Source organism: Anguilla rostrata, chromosome 6 (assembly GCF_018555375.3).
Source record: "Anguilla rostrata isolate EN2019 chromosome 6, ASM1855537v3, whole genome shotgun sequence".
NCBI classification, from domain to species: domain Eukaryota; kingdom Metazoa; phylum Chordata; class Actinopteri; order Anguilliformes; family Anguillidae; genus Anguilla; species Anguilla rostrata.
The window spans coordinates 39,528,031-39,547,263 of NC_057938.1; the positions used below are offsets into that span (position 1 = coordinate 39,528,031).

Sequence of the window (19,233 nt, forward strand, 5' to 3'; positions counted from 1 at the left end):
GGTACTGTCAGGTGGATATGGATGTTTTTGCCCTCAGTCTGATTTCGTTTTCCATATAATTTCAATTTAGTTTTATGCTGTTTTACTGGAAGTTTTCAATGTTCCATGAATCTGGTTCTGAAAGGTTTATGACAGATTTCTTTGTAATTTAAAAAAGTAACCTGCACATTATACAGTAAATTCCTCAGTTGGTGCTAGAGGTAGGCAGTGATCAGGAAGATTTTCCTGTCTTTGAGTGGTGTTCTTCTTATGTTGTTCTATTCTTCTAATGGGGGTGAATGTAGGCAATCACTGTCAACAGACAACACTTTTCTACTCTTTTCTGTTCCTCGCTCTCTCGCTCTCTCTCTCTCTCTCTTTTCCTCTCGCTCTCCTCTTTCTCTCACACACACACGCATGCACACACAGGCACATACACACGAACACACACACACACACAGGCACACACAGGCACACACACATGTGCGTGGACACACACACGCACACACACACACACACACACACACACACACTCAGACACATACAGTACACGCACACACACATTCACTTTCACACTCTGTTCTGTCATATACAAATTATCCAGGTATGGCTATTGTAAACTTGTGTAGATATACCTAATAATATGTATAGTCACACATGTAGTTTTAGAACACTTTCATAAGATGAAAAAAAAGCTCCAGGCCACAAACATTTTAGGATACTGTTACTAAGAGCAGCCAACTTTACTCTTGACTGTCTGTTAAAAGAGTCATGGAATGATTGTTCCCCAAAGTGCCAGCACAGAGGAATCTAACCTATGGGGAATATGACCTTCCCTCTCCTGTACATAGAAAAGAAGCAATAAGCCTGTCAAACATGAATGCACAAGGAAATCAACAAATGTCGACAATGATGCTAACACAGCAGCTGCAGGTTTACGTCCTTGGTCACAAACTTGAACTTGCCAGGCGGACTTGTTTGTCTGTAAAGTGGGAGTAAACACAGACACCGCCTGCCAGACGCACCGTGGTTTCCCCTTGCATGTGCACCACCGATACAGAGATCCACAACCTCAGAGCAAAAACATTTAATTCAAAGAAAGCAAGTCACTCTTCAGCACATTCTCAGTAGATCTCAAGCGCATCTCCAAAACACATCTGGAAATAAAAACAGTTAACTGTTTGTTGAGAAATTACATTTAGGTCTGCTGTTTTTTCATGTGCTCTTTGTCTGAGCTTACTTCTGTCTGCGGAAATTACAGTGTGGTGAGTTTTGATTTGTGCCAGTGGCTGGCGCATTAAAAGTAGGGCATGTTCCTCGCAAGCAACCCGAGCTATGAAAAAAAAAAAAAAAAAAAAAGTTGGGTCATCATATCAAGTGAACATTCCAGAAATACACCATAAACATCGGCTGGAGGGACGCAGAGCAGCAGAAGTCTCCGAGCAGAGGATTGTCAACAGAGGAGTCACGGTCAGCAAGAGTGTTAACAGCTCCTTCTACTGATGAAAATATTTCAACGAGTCTCTTCAGTCCTTAGCACGTTTAACAAGGAGGGAGGTAAGCAACCTTCAGAAAGTATTTTCAGTAGCATAGCACTGCCTCAAAACAGTTTTTTTTTTTTTTTTTTTACATTGAAATACCCTTATAGTCTTTATTTAACTGCATTAATATTCCTCCCACATCTATAAAATGGAATACTAATATAAACTTGAATGTAGTAATAGGATTCCAGTCTCATCCATTCAAAGTTAACATACTGGCAAATTGTTACTAGCTATTTTTATTAAACGTCATGGAGAATGACATTTAATAAAATTACTTATTTAAGAAAACTAAAGTACTGTGAGGAAAAATTTTTTATTTAAATCGGTAAATGCCTTCTGTTTCTTTAAGCTGAAAAACCAGATAGACCGACAGCCCAGCAGGCTAGGCTTTGTCCTTCACGTGCTGCTATTAGTATCAGCAGTGATATTAAAGGCATAGAAAAATTTAAAGAGGTGTGTGCACCCTTGAGTATCCCTGGGACTGTGATTGGTGGAAATCTATTTATATACATAGTGTGATCTTTATATGCACTGTGTATACCAGCACACATGAGGGGCAGTGCCAAGTCAGCTAGGCAGCTGGGTGACACGCTACCCGACTCATGACTTGCAGAACGTATATTGTAAAATGCCATGCTCACCGTCCTTCAGCTTGTTTTTTCCCCAGCAGAATCCTTTCTAAATCTGACTGTATAAGATAACATAAGCATGGATAAGACTGGGTAAAACACAAGGTTTACAGAGAACAGCCCAATAGTAATGATGACTAGATAACGATTGTTACCAAAAATAGCATTTAGCATTGCAAAGCAGGTAACTTAACTGCAAAGGAAATACATTTATAGTGCTGTATAAAAAATGACTTCCTGACTGCATTTATCATGAATAAAATATAAGATAGATGTGTGCAGATCCATGTAAAGGAAAAGATGCTTTAAGCACTAAATATAAATAAAACTGCATGCCACTATACAGTAGTTGTGATGTCATCACTATGGATGAGAAAATAATAACTGATGTTGTAAGCAGTTGGCTGTATTTATGCTGGTGGATTTGTTCATACTGGTTGTTTAACTCTGGTATAGTCTCCTCTCTGATAGGGTCTGTCTGCACCTACAACCAGAAGATAGAACAATCAAATCCCAGAGGCTGCTGTTGAGCTCTTCAGAAAGGTACTGAACTTTAATTAAATATATATGGAAAACATTTAGCCAAAATATATTAACAATATCATATAATGCATTTTAAAATTCAACACTGTATTTCACATATTCAAATAATAACATATGAACTCTTATATATGTCCTGACATATATTGAAAATGCATGTCTTGAACATCATTTTTTAAATTAATCTGATCGTGCCAATATGTGGATGCAAATCTTGATCTTGGTTACTAATCACTGTGCAGTGCACAGTTTCCTCTGTGATTGCAGAGCAGAGGCCTTAAGAGAGAATATATTTTACAGAAGATCCCCAAACACTATTTCTATGAATAGGACCATGCATTTGCTAACATGGTGGGAAATTCTTAGGGGTCCTCCATGACATCAGTTTACGGCTTAGCCTGAGTACTCTTTTGTTGCTCTACCTTGTTATAAATAGTGGTCATACATTTGTGTCTCTCTGTTGCTATGGTAATTGCCAGAAGAACAACAAAAAACAATGAGATTCAGGTTACAATTCAGTATTCAGTGAGGCATCCTTGCAGACGTGTGAGAAAGACAAGTTACGTCGACCTCTGACATTTTGTGGTAATGATCTAGATGTAAAGTTTATGGAGAGGAAGACTGGGTATCAGGGATTTCATTGATATTTAAATGTATTTAAACCATCTCCTTGTTTACTGCGGCAGTTAATTCTGTTAGTTTTGGTCTTACCCGTTATACTTTCCATTGCTGTATCATGCCTTTCTGAAAACTGACCGTTCTTACTTACAAGACCCAGACAAAGATATGAATAATCAATTCTGTAGAAAACATAAGCTATGGTGGCTGTATCTAATATAAATTCTACCAACATACTAAAGACCCAGTTCAGGATACCTATTACAGATTTTGTAATAGTAACTGACATGTTGTTGAGCCAATGGCAAGTCAGGAACCTGGCTTTTGAATTGTGAATAGCGATGACAATGCTGATGTTTTTTCATTGCTTCATCAGGCTACTACAGTCAATCGAACAACTGACCCCACGCAGTCGCTGTCCCGTTCGGTGCTGGGGCCAACATGGCGGCCTCCAGTGTGACCATGTCCAGTTCGAGAGCCCCGACCCTCGGCTTTGAGGACTACAGCCTTTACAGCGGCCTGTCGGAGGACGAGCTGATCGCGATGGCCATCGAGCACAGCCTGGCCGAAGCCCACGCATCCGGCGCTCAGTCCGCGGCCGCGAAGGCGCCCGCCCTGCAGGTCCGTCAGAATCCGGCCGCCCAGAACCCGGGGCGTCAGAATCCGGTCCGTCAGAATTTGTTCGCCCGGCGCACGTTCCCTCCACGCGAGCAGAACGTGCCCCCACCGGCCAACCCGCCCAGGTGAGTTTGGGTCACAGCTGTGCAGCGTAGGACAGAGGGTCCGCTGGATGCATCCGCAAAGAGTTATTGTCCGTCTTTATTTATATCGTTGAGTGTGAGGTCCGTAGAGGATTGATATGAATAGCCTGAGACTTTCCAATAATTTGGCAACGGAATTACACCTGCTGAACCACTCAACAGGCTAACCATCAACTCTAGCTCAAAATCAGATCATTGAGAAAATGGTTCATATAAAAAGTTTTATCCTATTTTAGACTGTAGAATAGAAAATATAACAGAATAAATGTATTCCAGAATGTATTAAGGAATACCTCTAACGGAAATTTGTATTTTATTGGTATTGAAAAGTGTATTAGTCATAGTCACTTTCATAACTATATAGCTTTTAAAAATAAATGTAAAATACATGTATGAAAGTGTTAACAATTCATACATTTAGACACAGCAATACTATATTTCACATATGCTATTTCATATGTTTTAGACTTTCAGGCGTTAAGTTATGTTGTACTTTTCCTTTTGCCTAAGCATGCTCATTTTGACGCGATGATTTTGTTGTCCCTGCGATCAGACAGTTGATGCAAGAGGTTAGTTTGTGAAAACAGGGTCAGCCGAGAATAGCTGCGCTCACATTAGCGGTTCGAGGGGCTTATCGTCACCGGCGGAGGGGAACGATGAAAGCAGGGCACCGAGGAGACTCCGTGAAAATGCCCAGGGGTCACAGGGAAGCAGGTCTCTCTTTGAACCCCGAAAGCAGGGTCAGATAGCGCGAAGTTCGTAAAGACAATCGCGCTCTTTCACACGTCTGCGTCGCATACGTACGCATTCGCCTGCCGCTGTGTTTCTGACACCTCTATAATAACATCCAGCCGGTAAACAACGTGGAGGCAGCCTTCACTTCTCATACCAGCTAACTGCCAGCTGGCAAGACAGGCTGGCGAGATCGCCGACTGCCCGCTGACCTCAGTTAGACGCCCCTGCATAAGGGCACCGAGGAGGACCGTGCGCGCGGGGCGGCGGGTCCGCACGGCACCTGTCTCCTCGACGTCAGTGTCCGCAGCTGGAGGTCACCCAAGTGGGACTGGCCTAGAGGTGTGCATGACCCTGAGGGACAAGCAAACACACTGAAGAACAGGAGGGGGAAAATCACCTTGAAATTTCAGCTTCCAAAAGCAAGATTTCTGAATATACAAACAGGCAGCAACCCTGTGCTTTCAACTGGATGTTAAATGGACTGCATTTATATAGCGCTTTTATCCAAAGCGCTTTACAATTGATGCCTCTCATTCGCCAGAGCAGTTAGGGGTTAGGTGTCTTGCTCAAGGACACTTCGACACGCCCAGGGCGGGGTTTGAACAGGCAACCCTCCGACTGCCAGACAATCGGTCTTACCTCCTGAGCTATGTCGCCCAATATGGATGCTTTTTTCTAGGATATTCTCAGATCACTGATTCTATTATCACTGACGTTTTTTTTAAATAAATGATAAATTACAGTAAACTTGAGATTATAGTTAAATTTGATCTCAGTTTTTCATTGTTTTCATTGCATTTATTCAAGCAGAAACCTACACTGCTAAAATGTCAGGATGAAAGGTAACATGTGCCAGTGACAACAAGAGTTGAACAATGGCAGATTTTAACAGCACTGCGTGTATGTCCATTCTCTCCTTCCAGTGAGAAGGCGTATGATAAAATGGGTACCATCGAGGCCCACTTCGTCACTGGCAGTGGGAAGCGCATGGTCCGGTGGCGAAAATATGATGGAAGTCTACACGTTTCACCAGAACCTGTGGAGTGAGTGTCTACAGAATATTTACAGTACATGATGTCCAAATTGCAATTGCTAATCGCAATCTCAAGAGAATATATATATAGCTATAATACATACAACTATTCTATACACTGAGAAAAGCCCAAAACCAAAATGTTTTTCGAATATTTTTTGCTGCTTTTGCGCAAGTTTGTATAAAATCTAATGAAAGCTAATTCTTGCACTGGAAATTCATCCCTGCAAGTAACAAAGCTGTTATTTATGAATGATGAGTGAAGTGAACAACTTCTTCTTAAAATGGAGGCATTAATCAAAGTACATATATAACTGTGTGCCATTCCCAGAGCTTCTTTTTCATACAGATGAAATGATCTTACAACTGTACGTGAATTCTGTACAGTTTCAATCATGTTTGTGTATGGGACCACAAAAAGACGACGGAAACATTAATTTAATTAATGTACACATTTCTTTTAAAGAGAAATAAACCCTTTGTGCCGCGCCGTCTGGGAGGGCAATGTGAAGGTGGTGAGAGAACTGGTGAAGAAGTCCCCAAAAAGTATAACCGAGCCCTACAGAGAAGGGTGGATAGCCTTGCATGAAGCAGCGTACTACGGCCAAGAGGAGTGCCTCCAGATCCTGCTGAGGGGTGAGTTCAGATAAAAACTGGAGAGAATAAAAAACAGAAATTACCTTTATATCAGAAAAAACAATTCCTCAGCATGGTTTTAAAGTTGCAAACACCAGGCTAGTTCACAATTTAAATGTGCTCCCTCCTGCTCATGCTGTGTGTATCTCCTCCCCTGTCTATCATCTACATAACTCCTCCCTTCTCTGTGTGTGCTCATGTGTAACTTCTCCCCTCTGTGTGTGCTCATGTGTAACTTCTCCCCTCTGTGTGTGCTCATGTGTAACTTCTCCCCTCTGTGTGTGCTCTGTGTAACTCCTCCCCTCTGTGTGTGCTCTGTGTAACTCCACCCCTCTGTGTGTGCTCTGTGTAACTCCTTGCCTCTGTGTGTGCTCTGTGTAACTCCTCCTCTCTCTGTGTGTGCTCTGTGTAACTCCTCCCCTCTCTGTGCTCTGTGTAACTCCTCCCCTCTGTGTGTGCTCTGTGTAACTCCTCCCCTCTCTGTGCTCTGTGTAACTCCTCCCCTCTGTGTGTGCTCTGTGTAACTCCTCCCCTCTCTGTGTGTGCTCTTTGTAACTCCTCCCCTCTCTGTGCTCTGTGTAACTCCTCCCCTCTTTGTGTGCTCTGTGTAACTCCTCCCCTCTCTGTGTGTGCTCTGTGTAACTCCTCCTCTCTCTGTGTGTTTTCTGTGTAACTCCTCCCCTCTCTGTGTGTGCTCTGTGTAACTCCTCCACTCTCTGTGCTCTGTGTAACTCCTCCCCTCTCTGTGTGTGCTCTGTGTAACTCCTCCCCTCTCTGTGTGCTCTGTGTAACTCCTCACCTCTGTGTGTGCTCTGTGTAACTCCTCCCCTCTCTGTGCTCTGTGTAACTCCTCCCCTCTGTGTGTGCTCTGTGTAACTCCTCCCCTCACTGTGTGTGCTCTGTGTAACTCCTCCTTCAGCCCGCCCAGAGATGATAAACATACGCAGTGACAAAAACCACACTCCCCTATTCCTGGCTGTGAGCCGCAGCCAAGTGGCCTGTGTTCAGTTCCTGCTGGAAAATGGAGGGGACCCTAACATACCCAGCTCTGCCAAAGAAACTCCCCTCCTTAAAGGTAACATCACCATGTATGGAAATTTGTCACATCCCAAACTTTGCAGGAACTGAGTAAATAGATACAGAGTATCAGTGGCTTCATGAGTACATGTTCAGCTGGACAAAAATAATGTTTTGACAAGACAAAACAAAAGCAAAACAGGCTTCTGGGGTTAAAATTTCTATGTTCACTGCATACTGTGGGGATCATCAAACAGTATGCAGTTACTTAATTCAGGGTATCATCCTAGGGATGAGGTATTGTATTTCCCTAGAATTTGAATTGTAACTAGAAGGGCTAGAATTCTAGGATTTAAGTAATACATTTCCCTAGATTCTAGAATTTTACCAGAATTTTGACTGTCAAAACCCAGCTTTGTCAACAGGCATGAGTCTTCAGGAAAGGAAAGTGCCTATGCTCTAATTGAATGAGAAATAATTAGTAAACCAGCTCGTAGTATCTGTGTAAGGGCTGCATCTCTCAGTTATGGTAGGATCCCTTCCCGATTCACCTCTTTCCAGCTTGTGAGCGAGAGAACGCGGCAATTGTGGCAGCGCTCCTTAACCATGGAGCCCAGGCGAATAAGATCTGCGTCCAGGGCTGGACAGCCCTGCACGAGGCCGTGTGCCGCAACAACGTGGAGATCTGCGAGATGCTGGTGAGAGCTGGCGCCAAGATCAACGCCCGCAACATGTACGGCATTAGCCCGCTCTTCTCGGCGGCCCAAAGTGGACAAGTGGACACCCTGCGCTTCTTAATCAAAAACGGTGAGCTTCTCGTGGTTGTGCATCCTATATATATATATATATATACTCGAAAGCCCTGCTACTCAGTTGATAAACTTTGAATTTTCATTAATAACACCTGACCACAAATCATAAGGGAGTATGAAGCAGTGGGAGTTGTTGCCAGGATCTGAGGAGGCAGAAAAAATCCATGAGCCAAACAAGGGTGTAAGGTAAACAACAAAGGAGAACTTATGATGTATAGTGTATATACTTATACTGTAGATGACATTAAGTAAGAGAAATCATTAGTACAACTAAGTTGTGAGATAGCCAACTCTCTTACGAGAGGCATAATGGGTTCTTTGGTTAATTTTATAATTCTGTACATTTAGGTCTACATTCAGATACATTAGACTTAACCAATGTTTGAAATATTTCCAGTTTATTTGTGTAATTCTGTGTACATTTTGTGGAGATTATTTGTGGCTGCTATCTACATTACTGTACTATACATTCCATTTTCAAGCAAGTTACTGTTTCTTTATTAAAGTTATTTAATATTTAACACAATAGTTCAACTGAAACCCGGTGACATCCTCTGGAAACAAAGGGTAGAAGATAAAAAGAACAATGTGGTCATTCAGATCCAGGAAGATGAAAGAGGCAATTTTTTGTGGCAGGACCACAGTGACTCAGGAACTTAGTATGAAGTCTCATCTGAAAAACAGAATCTTCCACAGTGCACTGTTCCTATCACTGTGCTAGAGCATTGGCTTTCTGCTTGGTCAGGAGGGAAGACCACCCACTAACAACACTTCTGGCAGCAGCATAGTTTTCTCAGAATGTCTCCCAATAAAATCCTATTATACCCAGCCTTGCGTAGCGTCAGCTGTTTCAACATGAGAAGTTTGACACTAGAAGGCTGAGTTGTTGTTCGTTGCAGGTATAGATGCATAAGAAGCTTCCATGTAGCTTCTGTGTATTTTATTTATGTGCACGTTACTTTTAGTTTCCAGGTTGCAAGTGTAGTTTTGCTCTGTTTATTCCAGATGCGGATATAAACAGCCAGGCCAATGACGGGGCTACAGCTCTGTACGAGGCCAGTAAGAATGGCCATGAAGAGATTGTGGAGCTCCTTCTGTCTCAGAACGCCGACGCCAACAGAGCAGCTAAATCTGGGTTCCTGCCCCTGCACATCGCAGCCCAGCGTGGAAATGAGGGGTATGTACCATTACATTGCCCATTTTTATTTGGGGCTAACCTAATTGCTTGATATGTTCTGGTTTCCTTATGTAATTCCTAATTCTATTCATTAGTTTCAGTATTCTTCTCCTCATGTGAAAGCTATACATTCTGGTAAAATCACCAAGTTGAGACCTTAATCGAGAATATAATACTATTTATTCAAAGTGTGAATTTTAAAAATAATAATGGTGTAAAGCTTTCAAAAACCTGAACAATTTAATCAGTCACAGATAAGACAGCTTAAAACAGATTAAAAGGCAGGTTACGATATAAACAAACCATGAACTGTGATTTAGGGTTTAAAAAACTTAACAAAATGGAAGTACTGGAAAAGGGGCACAGTAGTTCTTTCATTTTGTAGTTCTTCAAAGCAGACCTGGTGAGGACTACTGTACATACGTCCTAATGAAGAAGCATTTTGGGCAACTCAAAGCACTGTCTGCTAGCTGTGATGGAGGTGGTTGTATGAGTGGTATGCTTCATTATCTTGCATTGTTTTCAGAAAAAGGCTCCTCTACAAAATGACCGACCCCTACAATTATGAGAGTTCAGTTAAGTAAGTCTGTGTGGAAGGTAGTGTCAAGAGCTGCAATTTATGTTGTACCGGAGAAGCGCTCCTTTAACAAGTGGCTTTAACCTTAGCTTCGCGAGAGTGGCAGCTGATAGCACATGCTCCTTTTCCACTGTCACGCCAGAACCAGGCCTGCCGGCCCGGAGAAGGCTCTGTCTACTTTTTACGCTTTAGTCTGTGCTTAGCCGAGCTGTGCAACTCTGGTCCCTCCACATGTGTGGTGTTGGCATGGTAGCAAGCACGCCAGGGTGGTGAAATACACAATGAAATTTTCTCCGTCTGTATGACAGCTGTCAAAGAAATAAATAATGGCAAAGGAGACACTAGCCAACGTTTGGCTAATTGTAGCTGGCCAAAAATTGCACCAGTTACAATTCTACTCATGGAATGTTAATTCTTATCTTCCCTATGACAAGTATGGCATGGTAGCTATGGCTGATCACCTACTGTTCTATGCCAAAACTAGATCAATCATTCTATAAGTACAAATCACTGCATGTATGTTACACTGCTATTCACAATGTTTGCTATACAATATTCTGGCACAACAAATAAAATTTTATTTTCTTTGCAAGTTCGACAACCGGTGGTCTTGCAAACCATAAGCTCGGCTCTGCACTGTTCCATCAGTGGATAGGGGATAATAAGGGTTCTTGTAAACACTGGCTCATGATTGCATGTTTTCAAGCTACCTAAATAATGTAAAAATATTTTTAAAAATGTTTTCCTGTACGCATAAAGTGAGGTTTGCTTTTAATGACACTAATGCTGAGTAATTTGCAACTGATAACACTGACTCCTATAGATTCGCGACCAGTGGTAACTGTTACTGTATGTTAAAACCATGTTTCAGCCAGTAATCTATTGTACCACATACAACCCCAAACGGAAATATTAATACACTCTATATCCTCCTGAGAAGGGCATTTCATTTTTGTCCCCTGTGGGGGATATGAGTCTCTGGTCTTCATCTCAAGAACCATATAGTCTACTATTCTGGGAGCTTACATGACAAGGGACATTCAATAAACATATAAATAAATACAAATTTTTACTGCAACATGTTTAGTCATCCAAGAAACATGTATTATGTCAAAAAAATGTAAATACTTTTTTTCCTGCTGGGTTCCAGGAGGATATGGACATACATATTGGAGATTTCCATATATGGCATATATGGACATGAGAGGGAAGGCCATATATGTCCATATTAAATCCCCATATATTAATCCTATTAAATATTGGAAAACTTTCATCTATGGTCATATATGTCTGACATAGATATATTACATATACATATTCAAGCCAACTAAAAACATATGGTAGATCTATGTCATTTGTAACTCATCTATACCACATACATGTTGTTTGCATACATGTGACATATATGAATTGCTAATATATTGAAATATATGGTGCATACAGTATATTTCCATATAGAAAAAGTACAATTTTTTTTTTGTTTTCATATATGTACATATACATATTACACATATGTAACATATATGGGGTGCACACACACCTCCATATATCCAGAGTCATATATGTTTGGTATCATATATGACTATATATATATAACATATATGATAACCTTCCCATTACTTTTCTGTATCTGACATTAACGGGTTTGGTCTCTAGTCAAATTCCCTTGGGGTTCAAAGGTAAGTAAATATAGTAGCTATTGCAAAGCTTCTGAATGAGAAATGTATGGACTAGAAACATAGTGTTAGGGTCCTGAGAGCTTCCACTGACCCTGACTTATGTTGTTCCCTTCCAGAATTGTGTCCCTGCTCATCCCCGTCACCAGCAAAGCCCGCGTACGCCGCAGTGGCATCAGCCCCCTCCACCTGGCCGCTGAACGCAATAAGAACGACGTCCTGGAGGTCCTGATCGATGCCGGCTATGATGTCAACGCCACGCTGTCACTTGACCACTCCAAGATGTATGAAGACCGCCGGAGCACGAGCCTCTACTTTGCGGTCTTGAACAACAACATCGACGCCACCACCATGCTCCTGGACGCAGGCGCTAACCCCAACCTGGACACCTTCAGCCCGCTGCTCGTGGCGCTGAGGCAGGGCTGCATCCAGACCGTCACCCTCCTGGTGGACCATGGCGCCAATGTCAACGCCAGTGTCTCCACCCACCCCACTTCTTTCCCTGGCACCGTCATGTTCTGCATGAAGTACCTCTCCCTGCTCAAGTACCTGATGGACAATGGTTGTGATGCCCTGTCCTGCTTTCAGTGTTATTATGGCAGCAACCCCCACCCACCCATCAAGACAACACGCAGGAGGGACAGCCTGGATGACAGAAGTGAAGAGGCTCCCAAAATACCTGTCCAGGTAGAGGGTGGTGGGGCTTGATGATGTTCGTAGTGGTGGAAATGGTAGTAGTGATGGGTATTGGTTTGCTTTGGCTTCTCTAATTTTCCCTTCCATTGCTGTCCTTCCTGAAACTCTCAGTTCTGCGAGATGATTTCAGCAGAGCGGAACTCTCGCTGGGCGGGACCTATTATTGACGTACTGCTTGACTACGTTGGGAATGTGCAGCTCTGTGCCAGACTCATCGAACATCTGGACAGCTACGAGGACTGGGCAGGCATCAAGGAGAAATCCGGTAAGCACGCTCTATACACGAAATGGCTCAAGAATTCTGCCTGTTCAAACAGGGCAATTTTACTTGCTTTGCGCAATTGGAGTAATTATGTACAGGTGTAGACCTTAAACATCCTTCAGTTTCATCCAGTTCAGTCAAACTCTGAGAATAATGAGGCAAGAGAACACAAACAATAATAACACATTAAAGGAGCATTACTGTAGGTTATTTGAAATCTACTGTCCACAAGGAAGAATTGCATTCCCAACCCAAGGCAATCCACCTCCTCGCTAGTTGCTCTCGATTGAAATTCCACCCCCACGAGTGGTTGCCAAATTTTCTCACAACCTGTGTATTTGTGTGCGGTGGTGGTACAGTACTGAATATAGTGTGATGGGATGCTGGCTATTGTAGCATCCAAAATGTCAAGCAATGTGTTTTATGTTGAACAAGTAATCCACTTTACTATATATTATAGCAATGCAACGTTGACTCTTGTGTTTCCATGACTTTTATCAGTTAAGTTTTGAGATGGGGAGTAGGGTTTCTTTGGTCTAGTGCTGGTTGGGCTTTGCTGGCTGTCTGGTGGAGCAGCAGCAATGTCTTCATTGTAACTCTAACCCTGCATTCACACAGTGAGCAACTCAGTTTCTGGGTTGCTCAAGTTTACTAGGCTGAGGGAGGGGCAGGAGCTACTTAATATTATTGAAGAGAAATAACAGCATCATCAAAGACGTATTTTTGTCATATAGCCACATCATTGCCTTTTGTTTCTATAGGTATGTCAGGACACTGATAAATATTTGTTTTTTCTATCTCGTTAGCCATATATCTCTCTATATCTCTCTCACTACTTAGCCACCTAGCTAGCGACCTCTTCATCCCTCTCACTAGCTGGCTAGCGATCTCTCCATATCTCTCTCACTAGTTAGCTGCCTAGCTAGCAATCTCTCTATCTCCCTCACTAGCTAGCTAGCAAGCAAGTTGAAACTGCCGTCCAAGCGTCATTTTCAGACACTTATTACTGTACTCTTTTTACAAACGTTGTATAACACCGGGTGTAATTGTACCATAATGATGAAGAAGTTTGTCCATTTTTCCTCACTGAGCGGGACAATAATTTGCGAAATGGTATCATATTGGTTGGAGAAATTGGAAGCCTGAAACTGTGATTGGCTGTTGACGGGTGATGCCCGCGAAAATTTTAAATGTGGGCAACTTTTTTCGGGCAACTTTGGTTTCTCGCTTTCCCAGTTGCTTGTGTTGGTGGGTGCTCAGCTACATAGAGAATGAATGGACTTCCGGAAACTTGGTTGACGAATTGCTCGCTGTGTGAACGCATCGTAATTGGCGACTGGCTGCGCATTTTATTCGTGAGAACAAGATGTCCGTGCTGCTGACTAAGGAGAATTGTTGGAGGCGATATCTGATGGGTCAGGCAGACATAAACACAACACGGCTTACGAATAATAAAATATTTTTGAAATTACAAATTCATAGTATATATATATATATATTTATTTTTTAGGAAAAGCTGTACTTTTACTGAATACGTTCACTTTTTTTGTATCTTTATGCAAGCTCTATGGATGTCTGTTTTTATTATTTGTCCGTTAAAAAGTTAGATATAGCACCTTTAACATGTACAATAATATGCAAAACCCATTGTGCGACACCAGTAGAGAGTTTTAGTTTCTGAAATGAGAATCATAACCTTTAATCCAATGTGACATTTCAGTGCCACCCCGTCCGCTAATGCAGCTGTGCAGAATTAGGATCTGCAGTCTGGTGGGAAGAACGAGACTGAGGCGTCTGAACACTCTGCCGCTCCCAGGACGACTAATCAAGTACCTGAAACACGAAGAGCGAATACGAGAAGTTGACCTTTGACCTGTGGCTTGTCTGTTTAATTGTCTGGGCTCATTTTGCACAAATGTCTTGGTATGTATTCCTGACATCACACAAAGCCCAGTGACGTATATGTGATGGCAAATATCTTTGCCTTGACAAGATTTCTGAACACATCCTTTTTGATAAATTTTGTGGTGCGCCCATACAGATGCAAATGCAGGCGAACACACACGCAGACACGCAAGCACACACACACGCGCACGCACACATGCTTAATAAAATGACAAAAAATGTGCTCCTTTTGATAGCATGCATGATACGACCATCATGAATAATGTCAAATGAAACTTCACTGTGAAAATCTTTGTAGTGCAAGTCAGGATTTATATGATTTTAGTTTTTGACCATTTTCTCTGGGAACATTGATATAAGGAGAAATTTGTAAAACTGAGTGGATTTTGTGAATTTAATATTTCTTTAGCCAAAGAAGGTTCTTGAACCTCCCATGGTCAAACCTACTTCTGAAAAGAGCATAGATGCGATGCACAGATTTATATTCTAAACACCTTCCATCACTCATAAATAACACATAGTGTATCAATTCCTGTAATAGTATATGAACACTATATTCACAAACAGATCTTGCTTCACTAGACTGGGGACATAAGGTACCTGACCGTAAAGGTACTTGCATTTCGTTTTGCACATAATTATTATCCAAATAATTACAGTGCATGGTGTGCTATTATTAAAAAAAGTAAAATAAATAAATAAACTATTATGCTTTGTAGGGAATATACCTCTACTAATTATAGAATAGTGAGGATAGATAATTAAAATATGTACGTTTTAACAATCCTCACCTTTTGCTTCAGTTTGCACCAATTGTGTAGGTGTAGCAGTATAACCGCAATAAGTAATCAGTCTCATGAAATTACTACTGTCTAAAATATCTAACCATAAATTTTGAATTTTAATTATTGATTAAAATTGCCAATATTAATGATCAAGTAATTAAAATTTAAGATTTAATAGATAACCTAAAGGAAGGAAAGAGTTCTTGGAAATGTTCATGTAACATCAAAACAGACACCAGGTTTAATAATATCATTAGTTCAACAAACATACAAAAATGCAGAACACACACAGACTTATCTAATCGGGAAAGTTAAGTTGAAGAAGGTAGGAGAGTTTGTATTTGAGCTTGCATGCGTGTGTGCACGTGCACACATACCCTTTGTCTGAATAGAAGAGAGAGACGAATTTGAGAGAGGCGTGGCTGAATAACTTCATTTAACAACAAAAGAGTTTCACTCCTGGTAGTGCCAAAGCGGAACTCATAAGTAATATGTGCACCTAGGCTGGTTATTCGCCCACTGCCGACTATACTGAGATTGTTAGCTTGTCAGTCAAAGAGTTCAAGTAAAACGAGTTGGCCAAGAGAAAATAGCGATCACGTGTGGATCTATCTATCGAACCGATTCACGTAATGACACAGCTGAAAGAACTCATTCAAATTATCAGAGAGAATAAAGAAAAGACAAATTTAAACACACCGAATTAGATTAATGTCAGTTAAGGCTAAGCTAAACTCTAGCTACTGCCTGGGATGTGTAGTCAGTCTTACTGAGGTCCCTCCACGTGCGTTGTTGTCTCCAGTGGACACTGTTGAGTCCTGGGAGAGTATGATGGTGGAATCAAGACTGTGGAGGTTAGTCTGAGGTCCTTTTCCTTATGTAGGACAATGTCTTGTCCAGTCGGTCTAAAGATTTTGGCTTGAACAGTTTGTTTGCTACTTTTTATAAAGTTTGTTTTCCCGTGGGTTTCACACAAGGTTCCACGCGGGTTGAACTACCTACACTGTAAAGTGAGCTAAATCGGCAGTACCTATTTACTGTGGAGAACGACCTTATCTGTTTTGTTCAGATAAGTCTCTGTATCGATAACAGAAAATCTAGGCATTCTGCGAGCCTTGGAATTTTGCAGAGTTTCACAGAATTGTGAAATCCCTGGAGATAGTTAGGTCCTTGGAAGCTTCACAATGTGAGAGCTCCAAGGACAATGTTCGAGCGCCTGTCCTGAGAGGGCAGGAAGAAGACCAATAGGAGTGGCCGCTTACTTTTATAGGTTTTATGACCAGTCACATGTTTGTGGCGTTACGGGATTGGTTCACTCTAACCAGATGCCATGCAGATGTCATGGTATTGTTGACATCACTTGTGTTTCCTGTAGATATGTTGTTTCTACAGCTTTCATAAAAATAGAAAAGAGAACTAATCAAGCTATTTAAAAAGAATTGTGAAAGTTAACCATCTTTTAAAAATTTTAGTCATCAGAAAGGCTGTGAGGTGAATTCATTACATACGATACCCACAGCTGTATCATGAAAAAAATAAGCCTGCCTGTCGTTGCTTGCTCCGTAGTTCCTCCCAACAGAGGACACAAGGAAATGGTGCAAGGAAAAAATGGGCAGAGGAATGACACAAACATTGGAAAAGTGGAACATTCTTGCCCTTTCAAGCGTCAGTTTGAAGCCACATCAGTTACAGATGTGGCAGAAGTGGAGTGGTGGATCCACCGGTCGATCACGTGTACCAAAAAATACTTCTGCAAAAGATGCGCTTGTGTATCCTTGCTGAAGCATCCTCCGGTAGCCTCCTTGCTCCTCCAAGGAGCAATTACCAAATTGGAATGTCCTTACCAGTAGTGATCTTACTTTTAAACTGATCATTAGTCTCCCAAAGTCAGGATACCCAAGAGATCAGATTGTCCCTGTTGCCACACTGTTCAAGAGAAGAGCACTCTGGTTAAAACTGTAGAATGTATGTGATTATAGTTCTCTGAGAGGAATCACAGAGCTTTTGCAAACCTGTTTTCCAGGGTATTTGTTATATTGGTGCTTTACACGATGGTCCTCCAAGATTCATGTATCTTCAAGTTTACTTGTTAGATGCTAGACTTCTTAAGTGAATACTGTATGGGAAACCAGGCAGGTTACACTGTTGCTGCTGGAAATCATAATCGGGGATGTTAAATTGTAATATTTTTTAAATATGGAATAAAACACTTGCGATATTTTAAAATGCATAAACAAAAATATTTTGTAAATGCTGCTGCCTCTCTGGCATGTTAATGTATGTTTTATATAAATATATTTTCTATTGGTTGTGGGAAGTGTGATATTTCTTGCGGAACTACTGTACACTTTAGATTTTAATTTTATGTTATAATTTTTGATTAGTGCATTCTGTTTAATGTTTTTCTTTTTTGGAAATGCTGATAAAACATGGTTACAGAAAATGTAAATCCCAATAAGATTTGCAAGGCAGGGCAGTTTATACAAGTTTCACTCTTTCTGGGTCCCATTCATTTCTTACCTCTCCTCCCCAGATTCAACAGGGGACGGCGTGTAGCACAGTGGGTAAGGAACTGGACTTGTAACCGAAAGGTCGCAGGTTCGATTCCCAGGTAGGACACTGCCGTTGTACCCTTGAGCAAGGTACTTAACCAAAATTGCTTCAGTATATTTCCAGCTGTATATATGGATGCTACGTAAAAGTTGTGTAAGTCGCTCTGGATAAGAGTGTCTGCTAAATGCCTGTAATGTAACAGAGTTTGCTCCATTTGTATCCCTGTACGGCTAGGCCAAGTGTAATTGGATGCCTTAAATTTGTATGTCAAAATCAACTCCATGACATTTTCAGTGCTATCAATATCTGTCTTTTGCCCTTTTCTCCCTCTTTCATTCATTTATTTACTTTCTTTTATTAATTAATCTTTTTTCACTCCAGGGGGGAGGAGGATGGAAACATAAGGGTGGGTAGGTGGGTCTGGATAGGTTGATGTTATATTTATCAGCTGCAAGTCAGTTTCTTTCTTCCTCTTTTTATTTATTTATTTATTTATTTTTTGTTGTTTTTTTTTTTTTTGGTGCTCTGTGCATTTTGTGAAGCTCCATGAAATGTGCTGTATTTCTGTAAAGAATACACATGGAAATAAATAAATAAATGAATAAATGAATAAATAAATAAATAAATAAATAAATAAATAAATAAATAAATAAATAAATAAATAAATGACAAGCCAGTAACAGGGTGACACTGCTGATTCCACCCTGCTTCACCTTAATGCAGTTAACCCGTTGTAATATCTGTTGTGCTCTGCAGGTAATGAAATAACAAGCTAAAGGTGCAATGATGTAAAGCAAATTAATACACATTATTATTATTATATTATTATATATAATGTAATAATGAATATGCCTTATGAGGCCTGACAGGTTATTCAACAGATGTAGGGAAGTAAGGGAGATTGGTTTGGTAAATATCACAGGCAGAACATAGTGAGTGTTACATCAGTGAGTGTTAAATATGCATTTATTTGTTTTATTTCTCTTTGAGTGCTTGTGAGAGTGTTTATTGTGGCACCCATGGGGGGTCAAGTTAAAACTTTGAACAAAACACCACATTTTGTCCTGGTTCTAATATACTGTACTCCGGCTGGATTAGGTCATGCTTATTAGACCCCGGCCTAATGCTCACCAGAGATATGCTCATCCCCGCTGCCACACATTTCACATGTTTGTTATGCTGCAGAATGCAGGACTTGGCAAGTGGACATTTCCCAGTCAACACAACACCTGTGCACAAAAGACAACACACACACACGCACATACACACACACACACAAATGCGCGCACACACACACA

General features: G+C 41.1%; 1 protein-coding gene across 3 annotated transcripts; it reads left to right on the top strand.

Moving 5' to 3' along the window:
• The first annotated feature begins 1,358 nt into the window (after positions 1-1,358).
• LOC135257123 (ankyrin repeat and SOCS box protein 2-like) lies at positions 1,359-18,945 on the top strand. Of its 3 annotated transcripts, none has more exons than XM_064339568.1 (12): positions 1,359-1,536; positions 2,609-2,695; positions 3,687-4,053; positions 5,730-5,849; positions 6,306-6,475; positions 7,395-7,550; positions 8,054-8,299; positions 9,310-9,481; positions 10,008-10,061; positions 11,854-12,421; positions 12,542-12,695; positions 14,413-18,944. In XM_064339568.1, exons 3-12 carry the CDS (start codon positions 3,752-3,754, stop codon positions 14,562-14,564), a joined length of 2,094 nt encoding a protein of 697 aa, XP_064195638.1. In that variant the 5' UTR covers positions 1,359-1,536; positions 2,609-2,695; positions 3,687-3,751; the 3' UTR covers positions 14,565-18,944. The 3 variants fall into 3 exon arrangements, with proteins under 3 accessions (XP_064195638.1, XP_064195639.1, XP_064195640.1); XM_064339569.1 differs by having other exon boundaries at positions 2,624-2,695; XM_064339570.1 differs by lacking the exon at positions 10,008-10,061 and having other exon boundaries at positions 14,413-18,945.
• The last annotated feature ends 288 nt before the right edge of the window (positions 18,946-19,233 follow it).